The 26,820-nt window shown below is 47.6% G+C and overlaps 2 protein-coding genes across 15 annotated transcripts in view; both read right to left on the minus strand.

Moving 5' to 3' along the window:
- LOC116942672 (nuclear pore complex protein Nup153-like) overlaps positions 1–6,802 on the minus strand; it is a 49,441-nt gene extending 42,639 nt beyond the window's left edge. For 7 of the 8 annotated variants that reach the window (XM_032954874.2, XM_032954871.2, XM_032954880.2 and 4 more), the window contains exons 1-2: positions 6,433–6,802; positions 2,690–3,308 (exon numbers count right to left, since the gene is read on the minus strand). In XM_032954874.2, coding sequence (XP_032810765.2) covers positions 2,690–3,308; positions 6,433–6,507 — 694 coding nt within the window. In that variant the 5' untranslated portion in view covers positions 6,508–6,802. The remainder of the gene's footprint in view (positions 1–2,689; positions 3,309–6,432) is intronic. The other variant, XM_032954870.2, reaches the window with a different exon arrangement.
- Positions 6,803–16,753: 9,951 nt separating this feature from the next.
- Positions 16,754–26,820, minus strand: part of STAU2 (staufen double-stranded RNA binding protein 2) — a 35,852-nt gene continuing 25,785 nt past the window's right edge. For 5 of the 7 annotated variants that reach the window (XM_032954886.2, XM_076067289.1, XM_032954882.2 and 2 more), the window contains 2 exons: positions 23,836–23,909; positions 22,608–23,124 (listed from right to left, as the gene is read on the minus strand). In XM_032954886.2, the coding sequence (XP_032810777.2) occupies positions 23,025–23,124; positions 23,836–23,909 (174 nt within the window). In that variant the 3' untranslated portion in view covers positions 22,608–23,024. Of the gene's footprint in view, positions 20,814–22,607; positions 23,125–23,835; positions 23,910–26,820 lie in introns of those variants that run through there. The other 2 variants (XM_076067288.1, XM_076067286.1) reach the window with 2 other exon arrangements.

Raw genomic sequence — 26,820 nt, forward strand, 5'->3', positions numbered from 1 at the left:
GCACACCCTAGAGGTTAGGGTAAGATAGAACGTCTAAAGATAACAACACAACTCCACGCAGCGGTCCCATTCTCTGCCACCGTAGGGAGTTCAATAAAATGCATCAACTGCTGCAGGTGCCCGGATGCACGAATCTTCAACATGCGGTATTTAATGCAGCACAGCAACCCAAAATTTAACAGCGTTATGCAATACTGCGCAACATCACCGGGGAAAACACTGACGACAGGAGGACCTCCCAAGAACCCAACAATGACCCTACATTTTCTATTCCACTGTGGGTGGTGGCGACATTCAGTGTCTACATCAATGAGCTCAATTCGCCTCATTTTACAACGGACATCTTTGCGCTCCTGTACAGGTAAATCAGTCTGCAAGAGCATCTATAGTATGCATGTGCTACATCTATGTTCACTCTGTAAAATGGGACAGCATTCAACATTGCCATGCAACGCAAAAAGAGATGTATATATTGCTTAAGTAACAGTTTCACTATGTTTAATCTGTTGTGTTTTTTGCTGCAAAAAAGATTTTCCACTTAAGACCAAATCACTCGGAATGCTTCCAATCTCAGAAGCTAATCAATGTTGAGCTTGTATAGTGCTTAGATGGGTGACCACCTTGCATAACAGGTTATGATTTTGGACATCAGACACTTGTAAAGCCAAAATCGATTATTCTACTATAGTTAGTATGCCCCCACATCTATGCTCCCTGTCCTTCACCAACCCACACTGACTGAGGGTGGAGTATGGTCAAACAACACGTCTGGCATGGGGAAGGTCCTCTCCCAGAAGTGGAATGGCAAAAAGGCTGTCCATGCACTTGGAGATGGCGATCCACTCGAGAAGAACCACAGAATGAAATGTAAGCGTGTGTTAACAAAGCCGAGCACAAGCTGACAAGACACTGCGACAAAAAATAGTTACTCGAGAAAACACTTCCAAAGAGTCACCGCTCTGCAGACAATATGGAGGATATTGCATACCGTACACTACTTAAACCAAAACTCAAGAGCATTATTGGGCGAAAGTACAGCTAATCATTTGCAAGCAAATGTAATGGCATCGGTTATACGAATTAAATTTTAATTCGTATAACCGATGCATTTGTAAAAACCGCACAAAATTCATTTCGGCCATGTGTCCACATTCCATCAACTCCAATGTAAATAATAATACATTTACCCATCACAACTGCATTTTAACGTTGCCCTTAACTAAATACATCTAAAGCAAATTAGATTTTTTTTTACTTACAACCATCTTCATGATACACTTTTGCAGCATAAGCAGGAAGAACGTAACGTAAAGTCCGTCAATTTAGCCACGACAAGTCCACAGCGTTGACAGCTTTGTGACGAGCTGATAAATAAAGCTAACAATCGTTTCAAGTCAAACTCTCACCACAACTCCCAAGCGGCACAAACACGACTGCCCAGGACTTTAAAAGACGGGCAGCATCTGCGTTTGCAACCACCGCAGTGGGGCTATCCCCTCTAACTCTACACGCGTTTACAAAGCAGCCCACTGGTTTGGTGGTTATAAACAGCGCACGTGCAGGCTGGCAGGGAGAGGAGGGGGAGCATTGTAGGGAGACAATGGCTGCCACCCAACACGAGTAAGACTACCAGGATCGGGCAGGCGATGGGCGCCCAACATTTTTTTCGCACGGGCGCAGTTCAAGCGGGTTCAGGACTGCCAACCCCTCTCCCCTTACGGAGTCAATAAAAAACATCAATAACAATGCACGAGGCTAATGGGCACGGACGGCTCGTTCTAGCGACCTCTCATCAACCATGGGTGCTGGCACTGGGAGAAATTTCAGCTGTACAAAGGCAAGGCCAACGTCGCCCAGGGGAAGGATTTCAACTGGCAGTGGAGAGAGAATGGCCATTGTGTCATACCGGGAGCTTAAAGTTTTTGCAGATAGATGGCACCAAACTCCCAAAAATCTGATATCAAAGATTCCTGCAAAATGGGCAGATATGGGCAGTATCAATTCACTTAATATTTTATCTTTCTCGCAATGTTGCAATCTATTCATGCTGCAATCTATTGATGAAGGTGAATTTCAAACGTTTTTGGGGGCAGGATTACCAACAGACACCACCCATGGGGACAACAAGGTGCCCTCTAGAAGAGAGAGAATAGGCAGTAGAATGCTAATTTAGGTGTGCGTATATGTAAACGCTAACAGCCTTGGAAATAAGATCCAGGCCCTCCAGCTTCTACCCATACACACAAACACTCCAGATGAAATTACTAACCATCCCAAGCGCAGCCCTGAGACTCAGAAAAGGTCTTAAAAAGGGTACAAGGCTAATTGATATGAGCACTTATCAAACGGCAGTGGTTACTGCACTGTGGCCGCTGTTGTGCGCACTTGGGAGTTGTGGCGAAAGTTTGCCTTGAAACAAATAGCAGCTGATATATCAGCTTGTAGGAGCTGTCAACACCGTGGACTTGTTCAATTCCCGGCAATGTGCTAACATCAGCGGCGAGTGATAATTGCTTAGGTTCCAGGCCTTTGCCATCACCAAGTTACGTTGATCGGTGCGATTGAAATACGATCAAATAACCCCCATGACAAAGATTGAGTGGGGAAGGCCTCCATCCAAAAGCAGACCGACATATGGGCTGTATAAGATCACAATTCGTCAAACCCAGCGGAGTAGCAGTGGCTGTACCCTTGTCGGAGGCGCGCGAGGAGAACCCGCTGGTGGTAGACACGCTGTCGTCCTCGCACTGCGAGCTCGAGTCGCGCACGTCCCTCGCAACGCCGTCAGCGCCGCTCGGCACTGGCATCGTCTGCCCACTCCTCGTCCCGGTGGCAACCGCACTGGGAGAACCAGAGCCGACCCCCGCCTCTCGGCCAGTGGCGGCCACATCTCTGGCGTCGCCGGGCTTGGGCCCTGCGGCGTTCCCGGCTGCCGGGAGCCAGGACTGCAGCGCCAGGGAGCTGTGCTCTATCGCGTCCGAGTGGCGGATGGGCTGCCGCTTTTGGGGGCCGCGCGTCCTCGGGAACGGCATCGTGTGGCCAGAGGTAGCGGCGGTGCTCGTGCTAGGCTTGGCACCATCCCCAGCCACTTCGCAGTTCTGCTGGGCGTCGTGGTTGAGGCCAGCGAAGGAGAAGCCGTCCAGTGGTGCCGGCCTCTCCTCTTTAGGGTCCAGCGAGCTCGATGGGGATCTCGAAGGTGCAGAGGACGTCGACGGTGCCGCCTCTGCGGAGTTTTCTGTGCGGAAGTAGCTCTGCAGCCAGGACGGGATGAGGTTCTTCACGTTGTCGGTGACGCGGCCCAGCAAGCCCTGCCGGCGGCACATGGGATGGGAGGATCGACATGCACCCTGTTAAACAAAGCGGCGACTGTAGCAAAGAGGACGCACCACCTCGCAACCCACCTATGATTCCTAAGGATCTTTTAATAATGGATTCATCGATTGCAATCGATTCCTACACTATACGCCGTGTTTTTAACCCAGAATATTAATTACGATTCATACAAATAGTGCAGTTACATTTAGAATGGTGGAACATACAAGACAAAAGGACACGTAAAATTCAAACTAGAGACGGCACAAAAGAGACAACAAAACCCACTAAGCACAAGTATCAACGCGGTATTACCAACAGTACAGAGCTCGAGTTGAAACATTCATTTGTACAGTACCACCCCCATTACAGTCCGGCCATGTTACTACAACACTGCGTTCTCACCAATCTTCTAAATCACTTATAGCGAGCACACCAAAGCACAATGCACTAAAAAAAATGTATGTATAAACCTACAAGGTAAATTCAAGCACGTGGCCTTCATGAAACGCAGCTACTACGGCACCACGTGCGTGTACTCCAGGGACGTGAGGCAAGCGGCATTATATAACGACGATCTTGAGGTTACATTATGGGATACACGCATGCGCGACTACGGGTTTCCCTGCTCGTGTGCACTGTGAACGAGCTGGCTTGGCGAGGGCAACGGCAATCATTAATGTTTCAAATGTTAAGACAGAACGACCACTGCATACAACAAAGACCCCCCCCCGTATAGCCTTAACAGACTGTAGGGGCAAGTGCTGTTAGCGAGCACCTAGCAAGGCCGGCACGGCACACGAGGGGGCGTGGGTGGCCAGCACCACGCCCGACCGCCTTTGTCTCCCCGGTGGCAATGTTTACACAACCGCACCAGGTACTCATTTGAGGCCGAGTCGACCTAGGGAAGGCCCCGGGACCGCGGTTCAGATGATAATCGTCACTGTGGTGTTTTCCCGTGAACGAGAAGCGAACCCGGGTCGCCAGGTTCATAGCGCAGCGCGCTAACCACTACACCACCGCTCCCCACTACGAACACACACGTGCCACACCAGTGTTTGTAACGCTAACTTTGTTTTAACGGACGCTAAAAAGAACTCGCGAACCCACAGCCGCGTGCATTTTTTTGCTTTAAAGTGCCGGTATACATTTAAATAGGGGTTCTACGAATGGCAAAAAATTAATGGTAAACTGGAGGAAACATCGCTCGGGGGAGGAAGGGTGCGTTTACGATACCACCGGCTTGCCATCACATAAACCACAAATATCTTGGGGAAAAAAGGTGACGGCCAGCTTCAAGGCATTGAACATGTCGCGAATTGTAATTTAAAAAAAAGACAAAAGTGTTTTTTTTCTTTCCCGCCCAAAATCGAGAAGGGGGCCGAGGCGCTCACGGGCCCCGGATTCCCCTGCAGTGGTTGGAGGAAGAAGCTTCCACACAGGCCCCACTGCTTGGCACAAAGGAGAAACCGAGCTGCGGCTCGAGAGACAAACGTTCGCGATACAGAAAACATCCGTCAGCTTTACGGACGCAATCGGAAGCAGGGAAACAACTGATGAGCGCCGGGGGGTGGGTAAAAAAGAAGGAGAAGCGATCTTGGTAGAGTATGTAAACAGATGCGCCGGGGAAAACAAGGCCCCACACACCACACACACGGAGCAAAGCAATCATAGCGACTTAAAGCCGGAATGATTAACCGGTAGATAGTAGGTGAGGACTCGCCCTAGAGGATAGATAGCCGGCACCCGGAGACGGTGCATTGAGATTAACCCGTGAAGAAGAAGCAGTGAGATGGCGATGACATCGCATGCAGAGTTAGCCATGACAACGACGGTGCCGGGGGGGGGGGGGGGCTCCCCCCAATCCCAGTCGTGGATTAATCACGGGCTCAAAAGCGATGGTTTATGGACCAGGCGACGATGGCACATGTTGGAACTTCTTTCGCACCGTGCCCAAGCCGAGGGGGTGCTGCGGTAATTTTTGCGATGAAGTTTCATCTGGGGCGATTTGTCGATGGTGGTGACGATCGACCGGACCTCTTCGAGGTCTCTTGCACATAACGGCAATGTTTCTCGGCGGAAGATCACGAGTGGGAGGGAGAGATGCTTGCGATGCTCCTCGAGTGAATATCCGATTGCAATTGACGATATTGCGGGAGTGATGGTGTCGAGGATGTCCAGCGGTAAATCATTAAAACGGATCCCGAAATATTGGCGAGCGTAATCGATTCCTTACCATTAAGATTCCCGCTGCCAATGCATTCCTGTTGACCGGCTTGTCGAGGCGTGATGATAACGAAGTTTACTCGAGTGACTGATGAATACCGATGATGTTCGATTTCTGCCCATAATCGATGCGTGATTTTTCCATCAGCATTTCATCGCTGTCGATAATGTCCGCAAAAACAGCCGAATCGTGATCATTTTGGACGGTTCACGGCTAAAAATAATAATATATAACTAATCGGTTTTTTTAACGGCCTTGCCCGAACCGCAAAGCTGATGATAAATCGATTACCGTTCAGTAGCAAACCTTCCACAATTGCTCGCGATGTCACGACTGTTTGTTACCGACAATGCTTTGGGCGACGTTCACGATTACAAAAAAAAAATCGTACTGCTCCGACGTTTACTATCTCTCTCAGGAAGCCGCCGCCGACGACGACGAATTGTTCGCGGCGAATTAACGAATTGTAAATAATATTCCCACGCTTCTTGCTTGGCCGCACTGTATCCATCCCCGCCACCCGCACTGTACCCCGCGGCGTGGCGGCAATAGTCACTCGCAAACTCAACGCACCCTGGGGCAGCTGCTACACGCACAACACGCGGCTTCACAAGAACTTCTCCTAACCCCCCCAAATCCCCGTCGCTTGATACCACCACGAAAACAGAAGACGACGCCACCGTTTTACTGTGGCAAGTTGGTGGCGATGACGATGGTGGTGGTGGTGGCGATGAGGGGGGGGGGGTGAGGGACCGGCCTCGCCTGGATTCCCGGGCCGAACCTCCTTCGCAAGGCCGCCGGCCGCGAATCTATCCCAGTCAGGGTGAGGATGGGCGGCGGCGGCGGCAGTGGTGTGGGTAGTAGTAGGGTCGGGCCGTTAGGCCCTAGCTCACTTTGTTCCTGGCGTACGGCTTCCCAGCTCCGTGCTGCCGCTTGCTGCGTATCTTGCCGCCTCCCGCGGTCGCCATTGCGCCGAAAATAAATAAAAACGACGAAAGGTGGAGGGAGGAGGGGGGGTAAGAAGCCGTTCGTGTATAAGTAAACGCGTGCGTGTTTTTTTTGTCGTTTGTTGTTGTCCCTGTTCGGTTGGTGGTTTTTTTTACGTTTAAAAAAAAACAAAAATATATAACCGCGAAACGGCTCAGAGAATCCCAACGCCCGCTGCCACTTCCCAAAAACAAATGTTTTGTGTTTTTTTTTCCCCCCCCGGGCCTCTGCGTTGCTGCTGCCGCCGCCGCCGCCTCGCCAGGTGGAGGGGTGTGGGGGCACGCTCCGCGCCTTATATAGCGGCGCACGGCCGAGATGGCGGCGCTAGGCGCGGCGCTGATTGGGCAACGGAGGGGTCGGCGCTCACGTGGGCCACGCGTCACAACCGCGGTGGGGTGGGGGGGTGGAGATTCGCTCCCAAGCGCGTGGCTGGCGTTTTTGATTTCTTAGACGTTGTAAGTCTCTTTCTTTGGGTCTTTCGGTAAAGTCACGTAGAATGAGAATAAAATAATAAAATAACACGATAAAATTCTCACGACGTTTCGGCCACAACGCAAGCGGCCGTCTTCAGGTCCCGACAGTTCTGTACCTTTCACCTGAAGACGGCCGCTTGCGTTGTGGCCAAAACGTTGTGAGAATTTTATTGTGTTATTTTATTATTTTATTCTGATTCTACGTGACTTTACCGAAAGAACCAAAGAAGATGAATCCTTGCAGTCACGAAAGCTTCAAATCGAAATCGTTGCAAGTCTTTTCTTTGGGTCTTTCGGTAAAGTCACGTAGATAGGTTAAAATAAAGGAATAGTTTGTTTTTGGTTATTTTCTTTGAACCTATCCACGTGACTTTACCCAAAGACCCAAAGAATATGAATTCCTGCAGCCACGAAAGCTTTTAAGTCAAAATTTCGTTGCAATCCTCTGCTCTCGGTATTTTAAAACTATGTATGTAAATAAACGCCTTAAAAAAACAGTGTTTTTTTTAAACAACGGTTTTATTAACAACTTCGTTTAACTCACGGTCGAGAAGTACGTCAATGATGGGGTGCCTGGATTACTTCCGTAACTAGTTCACGCGGAGCAAGCGATTCCGCAGTTTAGGGACCGCGGCGTTTGTTACCTAGCTCAATTAGCCGGCTTCGCCCGGGACTTGGATTCACAATGGCCTGCCGCCTTTGTCTCCCCAATGGCGATGTTCACGCACCACACCAGTTACGCGTTTGAGGCTGAGTCGACCTAGGGGAGGCCCAGGAGCGGTTGAAATAATCGTCACCGGTGGTGGCTGTGAGCGGGAATCGAACTCGGGTCGCCGGGTTCGTAGCGCGGCGTAGCGCTAACCACTACACTACAATGCGTTACGCTTCCACGTGCGCGGGTGACGTGACAGATTTGACGTCACAGCTCAATTGCCGTGCAAAAAATAAATGCATTATTGAGCTCCCCCCCCCCAAAAAAAAATATATAAAAGTGTATTTTAATAATTTTTGCATGGTGTACAGTCTGGAAAGTACCCACATGGCAAATTTAAAGTTTGTTGCATGTCGAGAAGTACGCTAAACATTTTGAACAGACACACACATTCACAACTTTGCCTTTTATATATATGGAGATAATAAGACGTCCATACAAAATGTAAATTGCATTAAAATAGCGAATTAATTGATTCATTGATGCCGATTTTGATACAGGCATGCATTGTCTCCGGATCTTATTACGTGTGCAAAATTTAGAATTGATTGGACAACAGGAAGTAGACTAACTTTTTATTACAAGATTTGACCACGACAAACATAAGAGTCAAATTCAGTAAAACCGTTGAAAAACAAACTAAAGTTGATCATCGATAAGGGGCCGTCCATAAATGACGTCACGCGATTTTGAACGATTTTTGACCCCCCCCCCCTCGTCACACGGCGTCACAAAAACTCAGACCCTCCCCTCAAATATGACATCACAAAGCTCTGCCCCCCCCCCCCACAAAAATAAAACATGCTTCAAATCGCTTTAAACTATTGTCATTGTAGTGCGTATTTAATGTGTCGTTGCACTCTGATGTTGTAGGAGAAAACATTTATTTAAAAGTCTATTTAATTAACTAGAACGTGTTGTCTATATTTATTTAAAGTTGCGCATTTTTACGTGACGTCACATTTCTCAAACCCCTCCCCCCCCCACTCTCGTCACACATCGTCACAAATGTCTGACCCCCCCCCCCTAGGTGCGTGACGTCATTTATGGACGGCCCCTAAATCCGGCGCCCGATTATCCGGCTTCCAACGTTTATCCGGCAGTCCAAAGGTTGTAGCCAGTCCAGCGATCGGCACCATGTGCGCGACAAAAAAAGGATAACTATGCTCGATTTCGGTGTCAAATATTATATAGACTACACTATACGCTACATACAACAATTTAAACAGTGAAAATACCGCACTATATACATTTTTCATGACTAATAGAGTGATAAAAAACATCAAATGTACAGTCCGGCGATTCGTCAAACACAATCGTGTCGTTGAAACAAGAGTGAAGTGATACTATGCACGTCACCCCATGCACAGTCTTCGAGGTTGGAGTGGTAAGTATGCTACAGTAAATACGGCAACCTTTTTTTTACAGCGGGACATTTCTTTTCGTCTATTTTGTACGTTTATTTTTTGCCAATTTCATAGTAAACAAATTAAAAACACATGAAAAGCATACACACAACACCTAAAAACATAATGTTATGCATGAATGTGCAAAAATAAGCTATTTTAAGTAAATCTTGACTTAAAGTTTTCGTGACTGCAGGAATAAATATTCTATGGGTCTTTCGGTAAAACCACATAGATAGAAACAATAATAAAATAATAATAATAATAAAAAAAGTGAATACAAAATAATGTATTCACTTTATTTTTGTTATTTGATTGTTATAAAATTTTCTATCTATGTGGCTTTACCGAAAGAACAATAGAATGCTATATATATTCTTGGTTCTTTCGGTAAAGTCACGTAGAAGGGAAACAATAAAATTATAAAAATATAAAAAATAAAATTGTATTATTTTATTTTTTCCCTTCTACGTTACATTACCGAAAGAACCAAGAATATGAATCCCTGCAGTCACGAAAGCTTTAAATCAAAATAGAATACTATATAGTATTTCTTCATAAGCGACCTGGCCACCAAATAACAGCTCAACGAAGTGGCTTATCATGTGGAAGTTTATAGCAGCCAAATTCTCTAAAACGCATGTTTGTACTGGATGTATATATAACTTCTTTTGCACTGTGCGTGTTTTAAAATGTGGAATGACAAACCTGAGGACCCGGAGAAAAATCCACGCGTCCACAGAGAGAAAGACATGCAAACTCCAAATATACATGCGTCACGATGGGGATCGTGACCCACGACTTCCTGAATACCAGGCGATGGGCGCCACCGTGACGCCCATGGCTGATGTAGATGGAGAGCAACAACTACAATTTCACATTCAAGCGGTCAAGGCAGATAACCTCGTAAGGAGCAGCAGCGGAGTGTATCGCTGCGATGTCTCCTCCTTTGTATTTGTGGATCGGGCATTGCGTAGTTATATGTTGTACGGTCTGTTCTGGATAACCACAGTCGCACACTGGAGAGTTTTTAATATTCCATTTGTGCATCAGGTATCCGCATGTACTGCCATGGTTTATGCGGATGCGGTTTAGGGCGGACCATGAGCTTCGTAGAAGATCAAACCCAGGGATCTTCTGCGTTGGATCTTACACAAGATGTTTGTTAGTTATTTTTAACTTTATTCAGCTCTCTACGCTTCATCGGGGTTGAACTTGTTGAAGGTTAAGCACATGGTTCTTCTTTGCACCGATTCCACAAACCAAATAGGCCACCCCAACAAAGTAAATAAGGAGCCACATGTACACAGCTGTCCATCCACTCTAAAAGTAATAACACAAGTAAACCCTGTACCAGTTTCGACACGTCTCTGTTCTCATCAGTGCATCGGTACGGATTGCTTGAACCACTGCTGGTAAACTGCAAAATGTTTATAGTCTGGTAGCACCTACGATTTAAGGGAGGGCTTGATTCAGCACCTTATTGACCACAGCTGATGATGATCGCCTGATATGGCACACCTTGAGGTTTGTGCAACATTTTTGAATGGCCAATAAAGGGAATTATGCATTAATCTTGTTTCATTAAGTATGTTATCACAATCCACTTTAATTTAACATATACAGTACAACCACATTGTATCTTTAAATATTTGCCACCTCCAGTGATTCCAAATTCTCCTATGAGCAGAGCTTAAATTTCCCACGGAATATTTTTCAGAGCCCCCATGCCCTTGGGTTTTGGAAATATTTTCTGGAGCCCGAGCCTTGGACAACTCTGGCTATAATGAAGCACTTGCGCTGAATAATTGTTTTAATCTCCCCACCCTGAATCACAGCGATTAGAATAACTAGGGACTGAGTTGATAGTAATCGCAGTATTATCGTAAATTTGGTATCCACGCAGTTCATATAGAGGCTGGAATAAATGCGCTTCGTATTATTTTTATATTTGTTCAGTGATTTGTTTACCTTTCCTATACTTTTCACCAGGGGCGGAGCCAGGGGGGTGACAGGGTAGACAATTGTCACCCCCGAAAAAAAAATCGAAAATCTGAAACATTCTGCGTATAAGTGTACGACATTCGGTCTGGCGGACTCCGTGCAACTGCATTGTCAGAGTGTGTCGCCAACCGATGGCGTCTAGTTCAACAGCCTGACTCTCTAATCATTCTTGAAATTAACATTTGTTGAATGTCACCCCTGGCTGAAAATCCTGGCTCCGCCCCTGCTTTTCACTCCTATCGTGTGTTGTATTGTTTATTGTTCTAACGTTATTTACCTGCCCCTACTGGACATCTGTGCAAAAGAAAGAGCTTCATAGCTCATCGGATTCCTCCTCCAGTCTAAATAAATATTCTGATTCTTCTCATGTTCGGAGCGCACAGTCTGCCAGTAGAAGACGGTGCTGCTGCGTGGTTTTCCCCGCGTAATCATGACGCCGGAGCACGCTGCACAACCAACCGTTTTTGAATAACGTCCCGCGACCTTTAACATCCCCATGTGAAGCAGACGGCGCATATAGTAAGGAATATACAGTATTTTGATGAATACAGCCAAAGTGCAGTATTAACCAGGGCGACCACTGGGCTCGAACCACAAACCTCTGCAACAAGCGCGCCACCGTCCGGCCACACCACGCTGTCTATCCACTGGTGGATTAAAGCCTCCCATTCCCTCGACATTAATTACAAACTTAATATAACACACATCCCTAACGGGTTTAAAATAAAATACATATATTGACAAGATACGAATAAAGAACACAATGATTTAGAATGTAGAACAAAACTGTGCAAGGGACCCGAAAGAGGTGCAACGTTTGTGATGACAGAGATACAGAGAAGATGGGCAGGTTCGAGATATCACTTTGTTAGGTACAGGAAATTGAACGTGGGTAGGGCACGTGGTCGAGATCAAGATCATGGTCGAGGTTAACAACGGAGTACACAGCCAAAGCAAAGAATACATTGCAGATATGGAGTGAGATGCGAGATGGAATGTTGCATTGCGTGACTGTCATAGGTGGCAGTTTGATAAACCAGGGGACGTCATCGTGACGTTATTTATTAAGGACTACCGTATCGTATTAACGTGCATTGCGGCTCTTCAAATATTGAGGGCTTTTTTTATACCGAATTCGAAAAAAAATGTCTCTTCTTGTTATTTTGGTTGTCGACCCCTGGGACAGACCGTGGCTGGTGTTCATGATAACAATGAGTAGCGGATGGCACGGGGCTGTCCAGCATGAGTTTAAATCTTTGTCCATGGCGATTTTCGCCTGCAGGTTCGTCCGATAAATGTACCCATCTTCTTGGTTCTTTCAGTAAAGTCACGTAGAATGGAAATGAAATAATAAAAATAAAACATAATAAAAAATAAAATTCTCACGACGTTTCGGCCACAACACAAGTGGCCTTCTTCGGGTGAAGGAACAGAACTATCGGGACGACAGCGCTTTACCGAAAGATCCAAGAAGATGAATCCCTGCAGTCACGAAAGCTTTAAATCGAAATGTACCCATTTCGAACAAAGTGGTGCAAGCACAATGGAAATCGGCATAATCAGCCATGATCAATCCGCTGCTCTGTTGAAGCAGCCCCAAGTCTTCGCCACCTCTCAACAGTACCGTGGTGCAGCAGTACATCAAGCATCTGGTGTTATTCTCACACTTTTTCAACGTCCGCTCAGCCTTGATGTATTAATACCTAAAGCGATTGACACCTTTTTCACGCGCATACAAAAGCAGTCACGTGCCTTTTGTTCAACCATCATCGATTTGCAAAACAGCAAATTTGCCAACACATTTAAATGTTATCAATGGACACTTCACCACACTTGCCAGTCCAAGTAGGCGAAGGAAGGTCACAGGACGGGTTCAGATATCATTCGCCACTGCTGTAAGCCATTGTTGGAGGATCACAATCAAGTTGTTGGCTTTGTCGCACAATTCTCGAAAACCACCCAGTGGTTTACCGCTCCACCCCTAAAAATTAACATCTTACTGTGTACATGTTGTTTTCCTTTGTCTCGTTCCAGGTTTCCTTTATGATCTCTCACCTGAAGGGTATGAATATATAACACCATAAACACACTTTTTTTTTACAATTAGATGCATAATTACCGGATGTTGGAGGGCGCAATCCAGAATTGTGGAGGCGTCGTTTGACGGATCGCAGAAATGTTCCGCAACTCCCTTTCTCGGGGGCATCGAGGCGTCTGTCATACCCCTGGCTTACCAAGAGAATTAACGTGCAGCAAAGTGCAGATAAATATCGCCTTCTCCCTTCTGTACGGGATAGAGTGTTGCCCCCTCACACGCGGGGGGGGGTTTTCTCCGGGCACTCCCGTTTCCTCCCACACTTGTACAAGCACTCATTACTTGGATGCAAGCATAGTGGAGTGTCCAGCTTGGGCACGTCTCGGTATCGGATCACCGCCTGCGTGCCTCCCAGTTTGACTGCGGTTTCTCTGCCATTATGCGATGCAGTGTGCACGAACGACGCTGTACAAAAACATTCATAGATTATAATGCAGTAACTACAACAAAGTGAATTGTTATACCGTATTCAAGAAAATGTTGAGTCTAACAATTCTCGCAACAGAGCTTGTCCTTTAAAATTAAATTATAATCGTTTTTTTGGGTTATATCGCGTAAATGTATGTGTCGTTAAAATCCGCCACCACCCGACACAGCCAACTAGTAAGGGTTGACACGTAAACAGAACGTGGCAATTCGTCACTAGTACAGCACACCGTTGTGTGTTGGAGAGCCAAGCTACAACCCTTACTAGTTGGCTGTGTCGGGTGGTGGCGGGTTTAACGACACATTTATATATTTACGCGATCTAACCCCCCAAAAAAAACACTATTATGGATATTGGTCGCGAAATCCTACGTGTTAAACAAATTATATAACGTTTCTCAATGCAATTCGTGTTTTCGGTGATTTAGCGAATACGCTGATACATCATCCTCGAATGTTACATAAAGTACAGGTCAGTTGACAACTGTGCTTAGACATCACCGACAGCTGGAATGACTGAAGAGCCACAGCCGTGACCTCTGACAGCAGAACAGTGGGGCTATAATACTGCTTCTTGACCCCTTTTAGCGAAGAAACCAAGCGAGCGATGATGCCGATGCAATACTGCGTGAATGCCATATATCAGAGACTACACTTTAAAATATAGTTCTGTACAAGGCCGTAATTATAATATATTGAGGGGGACACATCCCCCCCAATATTCAAATATGCTCAAAATGTCCCCCCCCAATATATTGCTATAAAATAGATTTCTGTTGATATGAATGTGGTTATGGTTGTAGTTCATGAATCCCTAATCTCTGCCATTACATACAATGAAACAAAAGGTACAAAACAACAGAGCAATGTAATACAATACACTATTAGACATTAATGTAAAAAAAAGTCCATCCTATGTTTATATTTTAGGCTGGAAATTCGTTTTCAAATTTAGATTTTTTTTCTGGGGTGGGGGACCCCCAGACCCCCTGGAAGATGTGGTCCCCCCCCAATATTAAAAAAAACATAGCTCAGTGGCCAAACACCCAGAATTTAATTTTCCTCCTGAAAAATAATCCTGATACTTAGGCATTCCGTGGTATGTAAAGAGCATACTGACTTTTTGTGTACTACATCGAGGTACCTATCGGATATAAGGTTAAGACCAGTTACCACACACATATTGCCTGTGACCAAATCACCCGGAATTCGCCCAACTCAAGCTACACAGACGTGAGCCTGCGAAATGAGCGACTGCGGCGCATAATAAAATAAGCCGACAATCGGCCTCCCGCCAAAATCTGCCCCACCACATGAAAATACGTAAAATATTTTACACATCCAAACAGCCACAGTGCCTTTTGAGAGTGCAAAATACACTTTGGATGCGATTCGCAGTGTTTGTTCAGTAGCCATGCTTGCTTTGAAGAACTGCCAGATGTGTATAGCCATGGAGGCTGCAAAATCAATTATTGTATTACTTTACACTTCCACGTCGGTGTTGATTTCGCTAAAGCACACGGACCAGTGTGGTAAAATATGGTCAAAAAGCACCCACAGCTCACATGGTTTGTGGAGGCCCTCATCCAGATACCTGAAGCGCCACGGTGGTGAGATGCTAAATTCCTCGCCTGGTGTACAGGATGTCGTGGGGTCGACCCCGACCCAGATGCCTGTATATTTGGAGTTGGCATGTCTCCCCGTGGTTGTGTCGATTTTTCTCGAGGTCCTCCAGTTTCCCCCTTCACATTTAGAACCATGGGTTTACAGTGTTTGGCCGATTTACATTTTCCCAATGATTAGCCACTTTGTTGAGATGTTATTTGTGGTCAGGTCGCTTCTGAAAAAGAGCTATATAGCTCAGTGCCTTACCTGGTAAAAAATAAAAAAGGTGTAATCGTTTTAGTTGATGAGTCTGTGGTGAGTCTGTGTGGTGAGTCTGTGGTTCTGTGTGGTGAGTCTGTGGTTCTGTGTGGTGAGTCTGTGTGTGGTGAGTCTGTGGTCCCGTGTGGTGAGTCTGTGGTTGTGTGGTGAGTGTGTGCTGAGTCTATGTGTGGTGAGTCTGTGGTTCTGTGTGGTGAGTCTGTGGTTCTGTGTGGTGAGTCTGTGTGGTGAGTCTGTGTGGTGAGTCTGTGGTTCTGTGTGGTGAGTCAAAGGTTCTGTGTGGTGAGTCTGTGGTTGTGGTGAGTCTGTGGTTCTGTGTGGTGAGTCTATGTGTGGTGAGTCTGTGGTTCTGTGTGGTCTGTGGTTTTGTGTGGTGAGTCTGTGTGGTATGTGTGGTGAGTCTGTGGTTCTGTGTGGTGAGTCTGTGTGGTGAGTCTATGTGTGGTGAGTCTGTGGTTGTGTGGTGAGTCTATGTGTGGTGAGTCTGTGGTTGTGTGGTGAGTCTGTGGTTCTGTGTGGTGAGTCTGTGGTTCTGTGTGGTGAGTCTGTGGTTCTGTGTGGTGAGTCTGTGGTTGTGTGTGGTGAGTCTGTGGTTCTGTGTGGTGAGATATGGACCACTCAAGAAGAGCCAAATAATTTAAAGTGTGTTACATAGCCTGACAGACGCCGTCACGAGTAATGGTTATTCAGGAAAACACAGCCAATAGTCACCGTTCGAAATACGTACACCACTTGAACCACACTCAGTGCGTTATGGGTGAAATGTCCGGCTAATCATGCGCAAACATATGTCCAGTACATTGGAATAATTTAATCTCGGTGTGTTAAACCATTACGTACCAGTTATGGTTGCCACCTCGGAGGTACAAAAAACGCTGGGTCACATCATGGGAAGAATATCATCCAATGGAAAAGGGGGGGGGGGGGGGTGGGTGGGGGGGAGCACTACGTGTAAAAGCATTGTCTTGAGCGGTGTAGTGTATCATCATGCAAGAGACAAAACCCGGGGCTTTTAACATCCTGAGAAGACTGACAGATTTCCCAGAACAGACGCTACCTCAGAAAGAATGGCGATCCGGGGAATACCAGGAACAGGTGGTAATTCTTAGTCTTGCAGTCGCATAGGAGCACCTGCGAACAGTGCGAACCGCTTTAATGAAGCACCAACACACCCACGTGAAATTTGGTGACCCCGAAACGCAACAAAACGAGACGCACACACGAAGCTGGTGGTACACAAACTGAAGGTGTCTTTACTGCAAGTTTCTGGGTTTAGCCACACCAACGAAAACACACTCCACGGGCACTCACTGGTAGGGGGGGGGGGGTATACACTATGGTGACTATGGGATGTGCATGCTTCCTTACACTTTGTTAAACCAACAGAGGGCGGGGGGAATGAAAAAAATAACAAAAAGGGGCACCCGCGTGCAGAGTCGAGGCGTCAGGAGTACAAAACCGCCACATCTCACTCCTCAAGCTCCAATTTAGTTTTTTTTTTCCCTCAGTTACTCGTGTTTCTTCAACTGCGCCGCTATACCGTTGATGTGGAGGAACAAAAAAAAAATGACACCGTACCGAATCGATTTTCGAAATGCTGCGACCGTCTCGTTGCAGCCCGAAGTGGGGGCTCTGTCGTCGCGTCCCGCACACGCGGGGTTTATTTGTCCCTGGCTGGCTTGGCTGCTCGTTCCCAGGCCAGTCGGGATCCTAATCCCAAACCGCACCCACCACTGGGATACGGCGTTGATGTCGGGAATGCACCTGCGTGCACCCACCACAACCCTCGGCGCGAGAGAAAACAAAAACTCAATGCCGGGGGATAGCAGTGGAAACATTGGTCGAGTCACCACCCCCCCCCCCACCCCCCCACGGCTTTTCATCATCATCATCATCTTCAGTGACTCGTCCAAGGACGCATTTACGCCGTGTACTTAACAGCGTTGCGGACTTAACTTTTAAAACGTGGAAATTTGGAAACGGCCCAAAATCAGGAAGCCTCCAACTAAACCGACGAAGGCAGCGTCGCCCGCAGAATTGGTTCTGCGGGCATGCTCCACTCTTTTGTTAATGCTGGCACAGGCTGCGTGGGACCTGACACAGGTGTACAGGTCTGACACAGGTGTACAGGTCCTGGCACAGTCTGCAGAGGTCTTATGCAGCAACATAGGTTGTGACACAGGCTGCGTGGGTCCTGACATAGGCTGTGTGGGTCCTGACAAAGGACATACAGATCCCGACACCGGCAGCACAGGGCCGACAGGTTTTCACCGATCGTGACGTAGTCTGCCGAGGACCCAACAGTCTATACGCAACCTAACATAGGCCGAATGGCTCCTGACACAGGCTGGGCAGGTCCTGACGTAGCAACATAGGTCCTGACGTAAGTGACCCGACGCAGGCTGCATGAATCCTGGCCACCTGGTCTGGACCCAAACCAGGCTAGTGTCACCGAGCATGGAGAAGAGGTGGGGTGTGGTGGGATAAGGGTTCGGTGAGCTCGAGTTGGTTGAAGCCAGAGCAGCCACTCGGGACTTCACCCACCATCCGCCACCCCTCACCGCCGCCCACGCTCCAGAGCGACGACGCGTAGCCGCCGATGCAGACAACGCAAAAGATATCAGTCGTTTCCACCATTTATAATGTGTTCAGAGCAACAGGCAGGTCTAAATGGTGGGAACGGAATGAAAAAAAAGATCACAACTTAAGAGTAATTGATAAACACTTATCAGTCAGCAACTACTAAAAACAAAACCTCTTAGTCTGCAACCTCTGCGTAAAACTAACAAGAGATAGAATGTTTCCTTTAGCACTGCATTCCCATCGCCATTACGTCGCCTGACAATTCGACGGTAACCTCTCAGGCCGCGTTGCCGTTCAAAGTTCTTGCAGACTAAACGAGTTGGATTTTACTGTACTGATAGGTGATGTAGTGCTGCTAAAGTGAATATACATGAAGACAACCGCCGTTTACCAAGCAAAGTCTGCAGGATCTTCTACGCACAGCCACACCCATACTACCCCCTCGCTGTTTCAACGATAACACACGCATTTCGCTGCCATTTCCAATTATTTCAACATTCACCTACAAAACGATGCGTGGGAGCAAACTGGGAGTCCTCGGGTTAAACAAAGGTTTTTGAAAGAATCTGTTTGTTATCAGTATCGTTTGAATATATTTCATTTTAAATGCAAACATCAAATGTTTCAGAGGCTTCGGTTCCAGTAGAGATGCGAGGAACTGCCAGCCACTGGATCTACTCTGCTACACTTTGAAACGCAAAAAGCAATCCTCTTCTCTAATTCCGTTGGTTACATGATCGCTTTCATCTAAAGCCTTACCATCGGTTGTCTTCACGTACTGCACGTTCGTCTGGAATCGGCGTACACACGTACGCATACTCACGCACACACAGACACACGTATGGGTCACGCGCACACACACACACACACGAAAACTGCACCGAATCACATTGCACCATGGGGCCGGGCATGTCATGAAGAATTAACAAAATGATTGTAATAAAATTACGATGCAGCACAACCCATTGACCATTAAATGTGGGATGATAAACTGCGTAATCCACAAACTCAGTTGCAGTCGAGAGCAGTTAATCTGTTAATTGCTATCGATGCCGTGTACGTTAGCATGGTATTCAAAATCGAATGCTCTCTCAGGATCTGTGGGGTCATTTCGATTCAGCTCAATTGGGGAGCACTGTTCAAGCCAAATGAAGGCCACCCCACAGGGGATGGGAGCCTTGTATTGGGCGGCTTGTTGTAGCAGCATGTCCGAGTGCTGCACTCACCATGAAACTCTTGTTCACAGTAAATTCAACTCTTTACCAATGTATCCGTCAGTCAACTTCGACCGACGACTGGCACACTGCTGTAACGCTACAAGATTCTTGTATAAAGGAAAAAATTACCCTTGACCTGCATGCCATTTCATTTCCATCAGCACCGCGTACGTCAACTCAATTCTCACTCCACCAGCTTTCATTTGCCGATGGGTCGCTTAAAAAACACTTTTGGCTGGGCCATGCGGTGACGGACGAGCTACGTGCGTGGTTTGGCCATGTCCTTAACCAGCGTCTCATCCAACACCCCTCTCCTGGGCTGAACTGAACGCTCACACATTGTTTGTGGGAGTGCGCCGCAGTAATTTCACAGAGGCTCTGAAGTCCCACTCCAAAATGTAAATATCACCAATTAATAACACATCACTGAAAGCACTTTCTGTTGCAACTAACTTAAAATAAAACAAATATCCAGATAAATGTTGTGCGTCTGTGATAAATCCAATTCCATGGATGGCAGCCACTCGTAAAAATTCAATGCTGATTTCGTAAAAAAAATAATAATCGTGATTTAAAAATGAACGTGTGAATCGCCTGCCCGAGTTATGGTGCAATGTATGCGGTTACACAGGCAGCGCGGATCAACGCACTACCACACGGGCCCCACCCCCCCACGGCACACAGAAAAAGACGGGAACCTGGCAGAGAAGATGGGGAGTTGTGGGAAAAGATGGGGAGCTGGGAGAGAATGGGAGTTGGGAAGAGGATGGGCAGCTGGGGGAATGGATGGAGAGCTGGGAGAGAAGATGGGGAGCTTGGAGAGAATGGGAGTTGGGAAGAGGATGGGGAGGTGGGGGAATGGATGGAGAGCTGGGAGAGAAGATGGGGAGCTGGGAGAGAATGGGAGTTGGGAAGAGGATGGGGAGCTGGGGGAATGGATGGAGAGCTGGGAGAGAAGATGGGGAGCTGGGAGAGAAAGGGAGTTGGGAAGAAGATGGGGAGCTGGGGGAATGGATGGAGAGCTGGGAGAGAAGATGGGGAGCTGGGAGAGAATGGGAGTTGGGAAGATGGGGAGCTAGGGGAAGGGATGGAGAGCTGGGAGAGAAGATCGGGAGCTGGGAGAGAATGGGAGTTGTGAAGAGGATGGGGAGCTAGGGGAAGGGATGGAGAGCTGGGAGATAAGATCGGGAGCTGGGAGAGCTATGAAGAGGTAGGGGAGCTGGGAAAGATGATTGGAAGCTTGGAGGTGGAGGCATAACTGGGGGAAAGGATGGAGAGCTGGGCGAGAAGATGGGGAGCTGGGAGAGCTGGGAAGAGGAAGGGGAGCTGGGAAACAAGTTGAGTAGCGTGGGCGCGTGGGGCGTGCGTGGCATGGCGCGTTGCCCGTCTATGTGCCGATGGGCTCGGGGGACGGGCCAGGAGGGGTCTTCACGGGGCCCCCGCCTAAGTCCATCCCCTTGGGGTCCATCTTGTCAGCCAACCCCTTACTGCAGGGACACACAAACACGCCGAGACTTTAACTTTTTTTTTTTATTAACGCTTAACACATACAACAAGCATATGACCAAATCACAAGGAATGTGCATGGTCTCACCAGATCTCGAAAGCTAAGCAGGTGCATTTAGCCTGGATAGCGCCTGGATGGGGGGAGGGGGGGGAGCCACCATGCACAAAATCTTGCTGCATGGCTGTGGTAGACGGCAAAAATAAATGTTGGTACTGTACTTCTATACTCCCACATCTACGGCCCCTGCTTTCACCAACACGCACTGACCAGTGTGGTGGAGCCAGGAAGGCCTTCATCCGGCAGTGGATTGTCAATAGGGCTGTACATGTACAATGACATATAACGAGTGGTAGGGTCACCAGGGAGAGTGATAAATAAACATGGTACCGAGGTGGCTGCATGGTACAGTGTGCTGGGCCAGCACGGACTGAGATCCGGTGTTCGTAATTAAACAATATTCTCACTTTGATGAGTGAACAATTACATTTTTATTATGCAATTGACTGTCACATCTCAGAAGCTAATACGGTTTTAAACTGTTTACTACTTGCATGGCAGACTGCCTGGGAATACGAGGTGTTGGATGCTTGGGCATTGAGGTGGCCAAGAGATGACAGGACAGCAACTTATTCTTGAATCTATCTGTTCCGAAATTTGATAACTATACCCAATGAAATGTTGCCAAATATGAAGTCCCCATTGGAAAAAAAGGACACACTCAGTAAAGCCTCCAGTTCACACCTACGCATTCTGAAGTATGACTTTATACAACCTTGGATCATCATTTAACCCAAGCGCTCGTTCTTTTCCCATACCTCTGGACTCTGCAGGACCACACACCTACATCTGCACAAGATTAGCCACTTTTTCACTGTAGCCACTGCTGAGAACCTTCACCCTTTAACTTCATCAACCTCTGACTTCCCCACATTCCTCATCTCAAAACTACAGATGATCCAAAATGCCACTAACAGATTTTCCCTTCGCACCCATAAATTATACGACATCTCACCAAAACTCAGATCCCTTCAATGGATACATCCAGACCTGGTCAAACTACAAGATTGCCATCATCGTCTTCAAGATCCTGCTTAGCTGTCACACCTATGTATGTTGAGCTTCCTTCACACCGTACGTAGCCGACCGTGCTAATCGGAGGTGCGAGGGAAGGACAACGAACTCTCACTCTATACCACGTCATGTGCTATCTGCTCCAGCAACCAAGGCTTTCAGTTGAAGCCCCAAGTCAATCTGTACTCTGCAAGCTCCACAATCTGAAACTACCCCCACTGGCCAATTGCACTGTCGACTCCCTGCCCCTGCTCATGTATAGGCTCAAGGCCGTCCACTTGCTAAGGGCCACTAGTAGAGAGCCTCAAGCCTCATTTGGCGATGCTCCTACTACTGGATAGGTATGGCCAATTCAATAATGCACTGACGTGATTGTGTTTTTTTTTCGGCTTAGATCGCGTAAATGTCAACGTGTTGTACACCCACCTCCATCCGATACAGCCAATTAGTAAGGATTAACACGTGAGCAGAACGTGTCAATTGATTACTACTTCAACACACCGGTTGTGTGTGAGAGAGCAAACTCACAATATTTACAATTCAGTACAACGTTTCACTGGTGATTACAACCAGCATCATCAAGCATGTACGCGATTTATACCTGTAATTCTATTCTCCACAAAAGCCTACATGTTAATTGAACTGACAATTATTTTTATAGCATGCGAAAAGAAACTGGTAGCGAACAGAGAAAACCCATGTGTTCAAGCGAAAAACTTTAATATCAGCAATCTCTACTTGCTGTACTGCCATCTTTAGGCCAAACCACATCATGGCCCAGCAGGTTGGGTGTCTCATGCAAGTAATAATGTCTCCTCGATCCACCAACCCTGCCTACAAATAGCTACACCACTATGCCCAGCAATGCATGCTTATTGATTAGCCTGTGAACAAATGACCCTTCTGTACATAACCTCCCTTCTGGATTACCCTGATTCTGTATGTAATCCCCCTGCTATTTATACAATAATTCCCTTAAAGTGTCTGTCGTATCTAATCTCCCTCGCCGATCTCCCCATACCGGCTTTGTTGTTTCCCACTGTTCCTCTGATGTACAGGGTCTCGAATAATGTACATGCTTTACAAGAGGTCCAGTAAAAATGTTCGCAGAATGACTTTATTACATTGTGTTAAAATTGACCTGAAAATCGAGGTGTCCGGGTGGCTCAGAGTGCTGAGCTGTCACCGATGAGTTCTTGGGTTCGAATCCAGGCAGATACCTGTGATTAAACCGGGTTTTCAAGTGTAGCTAATTGATGGTCTAAGCCCACTCAACATTTACTGTACAAAAATATCCACCAAATAATGTTTTTTACTCAATTTGGCTAAATACCAGCTTTGAGAATTAAAATATAGGTTTGACTTTAATGCGAAAACACTCATTTTATTTTGCATTGTGTAAAAGGTAATATAACATTTCCATTTGAAGGGTTTCTTTGAAAACGTTTCTATACAAATCACCTGCAGAGTTCTCATGCGCACAGGGTCACAATAGATTTTCAAATTGACTCTTTGTCCTGCGACAGAATGCTAATACAAAACCAGGAATACAATTGCGGATATGTCCAAAGAATAAATATTCTTTAACTTAAACCATTCTTATCCCATTACTCTCCACACTTTGGTATGCATTCAGTTGTGTGATTTGGCAGGCCAATGACAAAATTAGGACCTGTCAAAGTATGCTTTTTTCCACCGTGTGCATTATCGTGCATACATTTTTACGACGCAACATCAAATGTTCGTGTTAAATTCTCCAAGTCGCCCTCTGAGACTTCTGGGCACATTACAACAGCCTCGGCAGAGAAATGGGAGCCTAAATCTCACTTCCGAAGCAACTCAAGTTCAAAGACCATGCGGACATTAGAGCGGACGTGGTGAGTCACTGACAGCCTTTTTAAAACCGTTGGTTTCCAAGATGTGTTAAGTACTTGTCTGGTTTTCCTTTGCTGGCCAAAGCATCCAGGCCCTGTTCAGATAACTGCTTCAATGTGTTGAGGGCAGCCTGTGAAAGAAGATGGGGAGGGTTACAAAGCGTTACCATCAGGACGGCAGAGCTATACTTTCCCGATCATCCCCAATAATTCTAGATTTGAAGTTTTCGTGACTGCAAGGACTCTTTGGTTCTTTCGGTAAAGTCACATAGGTAAACCTACGTAGGTAAACCTACGTGACTTTACCGAAAGAACCAAAGAGTATGCATCCCAAATAAGTACGCAGCTGGCACACAGCTGCCAAGCCATGTTGTTGATAAGGATTTGAAATTCCACTTTCATCCTCTTTATCCTCATCGATAAAAGTAAAGTGACATGCCATCACTCAGTCTCTGTTCAGCTTGCAGAGAATTTTGTTTGTTTTCAAGGATGCTGTACAGACATTGGTTCACATCTTAACGAATGGGTGTTCTGTACCTGCTAGGCATGCAACGATTCATTTAAAATACAAGTTTTTCTTGCAGGCTTATGGTCAGTAACAAGACATACGGTACAAATCAGCGAGAGAACAGAGATGATGATTGTGCTAAACAAAGCAGCACAAATGAAACAGTACCAACAAAATAGCTTCAATTCTGCATTACAAATGAGACTATGACAGTACAAGCAGGGAAATGAAAAAAAAATTGGAGAAAAAAATTGTTTATGAATAAATGTTGTGCAGGAATGATAACAATTAATCAAAGAATGTGTTGGTGAACGTCTACATGCCAAGTAATTTTGTATCGCACCACGCTCAAGTGCAGCACAAGTAGCAAGGATGCTGCTAATTGAAACCTCAGCGGGCGAGGTGTTGTGAGTGAGGTGGTGTGAGTGAGGTGGTGTGAGTGAGGTGGTGTGAGGTGGTGTGAGTGAGGTGGTGTGAGTGAGGTGGTGTGGGCGAGGTGGTGTGAGTGAGGTGGTGTGAGGTGGTGTGAGCGAGGTGGTGTGAGTGAGGTGGTGTGAGTGAGGTGGTGTGAGTGAGGTGGTGTGGGCGAGGTGGTGTGAGTGAGGTGGTGTGAGGTGGTGTGAGCGAGGTGGTGTGAGTGAGGTGGTGTGAGTGAGGTGGTGTGAGTGAGGTGGTGTGGGCGAGGTGGTGTGAGTGAGGTGGTGTGAGCGAGGTGGTGTGAGTGAGGTGGTGTGAGTGAGGTGGTGTGAGTGAGGTGGTGTGAGTGAGGTGGTGTGAGTGAGGTGGTGTGAGGTGGTGTGAGTGAGGTGGTGTGAGGTGGTGTGAGTGAGGTGGTGTGAGGTGGTGTGAGTGAGGTGGTGTGAGTGAGGTGGTGTGAGTGAGGTGGTGTGAGTGAGGTGGTGTGAGTGAGGTGGTGTGGGCGAGGTGGTGTGAGTGAGGTGGTGTGAGTGAGGTGGTGTGAGTGAGGTGGTGTGAGTGAGGTGGTGTGAGGTGGTGTGAGTGAGGTGGTGTGAGGTGGTGTGAGTGAGGTGGTGTGAGGTGGTGTGAGTGAGGTGGTGTGAGTGAGGTGGTGTGAGTGAGGTGGTGTGAGTGAGGTGGTGTGGGCGAGGTGGTGTGAGTGAGGTGGTGTGAGTGAGGTGGTGTGAGTGAGGTGGTGTGAGTGAGGTGGTGTGGGCGAGGTGGTGTGAGTGAGGTGGTGTGAGTGAGGTGGTGTGAGCGAGGTGGTGTGAGTGAGGTGGTGTGAGTGAGGTGGTGTGAGGTGGTGTGAGTGAGGTGGTGTGAGTGAGGTGGTGTAAGGTGGTGTGAGCGAGGTGGTGTGAGTGAGGTGGTGTGAGTGAGGTGGTGTGAGGTGGTGTGAGTGAGGTGGTGTGAGGTGGTGTGAGTGAGGTGGTGTGAGTGAGGTGGTGTGAGGTGGTGTGAGTGAGGTGGTGTGAGTGAGGTGGTGTGAGTGAGGTGGTGAGGTGGTGTGAGTGAGGTGGTGTGAGTGAGGTGGTGTGAGTGAGGTGGTGTGAGTGAGGTGGTGTGAGGTGGTGTGAGTGAGGTGGTGTGAGGTGGTGTGAGCGAGGTGGTGTGAGCGAGGTGGTGTGAGTGAGGTGGTGTGAGTGAGGTGGTGTGAGTGAGGTGGTGTGGGTGAGGTGGTGTGGGCGAGGTGGTGTGAGTGAGGTGGTGTGAGTGAGGTGGTGTGAGGTGGTGTGAGTGAGGTGGTGTGGGTGAGGTGGTGTGGGCGAGGTGGTGTGAGTGAGGTGGTGTGAGCGAGATGGTGTGAGTGAGGTGGTGTGAGTGAGGTGGTGTGAGTGAGGTGGTGTGAGGTGGTGTGAGTGAGGTGGTGTGAGTGAGGTGGTGTGAGTGAGGTGGTGTGAGGTGGTGTGAGTGAGGTGGTGTGAGTGAGGTGGTGTGAGTGAGGTGGTGTGAGCGAGGTGGTGTGAGGTGGTGTGAGCGAGGTGGTGTGAGTGAGGTGGTGTGAGTGAGGTGGTGTGAGTGAGGTGGTGTGAGGTGGTGTGAGGTGGTGTGAGGTGGTGTGAGCGAGGTGGTGTGAGTGAGGTGGTGTGAGCGAGGTGGTGTGAGCAAGGTGGTGTGAGGTGGTGTGAGTGAGGTGGTGTGAGGTGGTGTGAGCGAGGTAGTGTGAGGTGGTGTGAGCGAGGTGGTGTGAGTGAGATGGTGTGAGCGAGGTGGTGTGAGTGAGGTGGTGTGAGCGAGGTGGTGTGAGTGAGGTGGTGTGAGTCAGGTGGTGTGAGGTGGTGTGAGTGAGGTGGTGTGGGTGAGGTGGTGTGGGCGAGGTGGTGTGAGTGAGGTGGTGTGAGCGAGATGGTGTGAGTGAGGTGGTGTGAGTGAGGTGGTGTGAGTGAGGTGGTGTGAGGTGGTGTGAGTGAGGTGGTGTGAGTGAGGTGGTGTGAGTGAGGTGGTGTGAGGTGGTGTGAGTGAGGTGGTGTGAGTGAGGTGGTGTGAGTGAGGTGGTGTGAGCGAGGTGGTGTGAGGTGGTGTGAGCGAGGTGGTGTGAGTGAGGTGGTGTGAGTGAGGTGGTGTGAGTGAGGTGG

This window comes from Petromyzon marinus, chromosome 15 (genome assembly GCF_048934315.1).
Source record: "Petromyzon marinus isolate PM22_M1 ecotype Great Lakes invasive population chromosome 15, UKy_Petmar_22M1.pri1.0, whole genome shotgun sequence".
Lineage (NCBI taxonomy): Eukaryota > Metazoa > Chordata > Hyperoartia > Petromyzontiformes > Petromyzontidae > Petromyzon > Petromyzon marinus.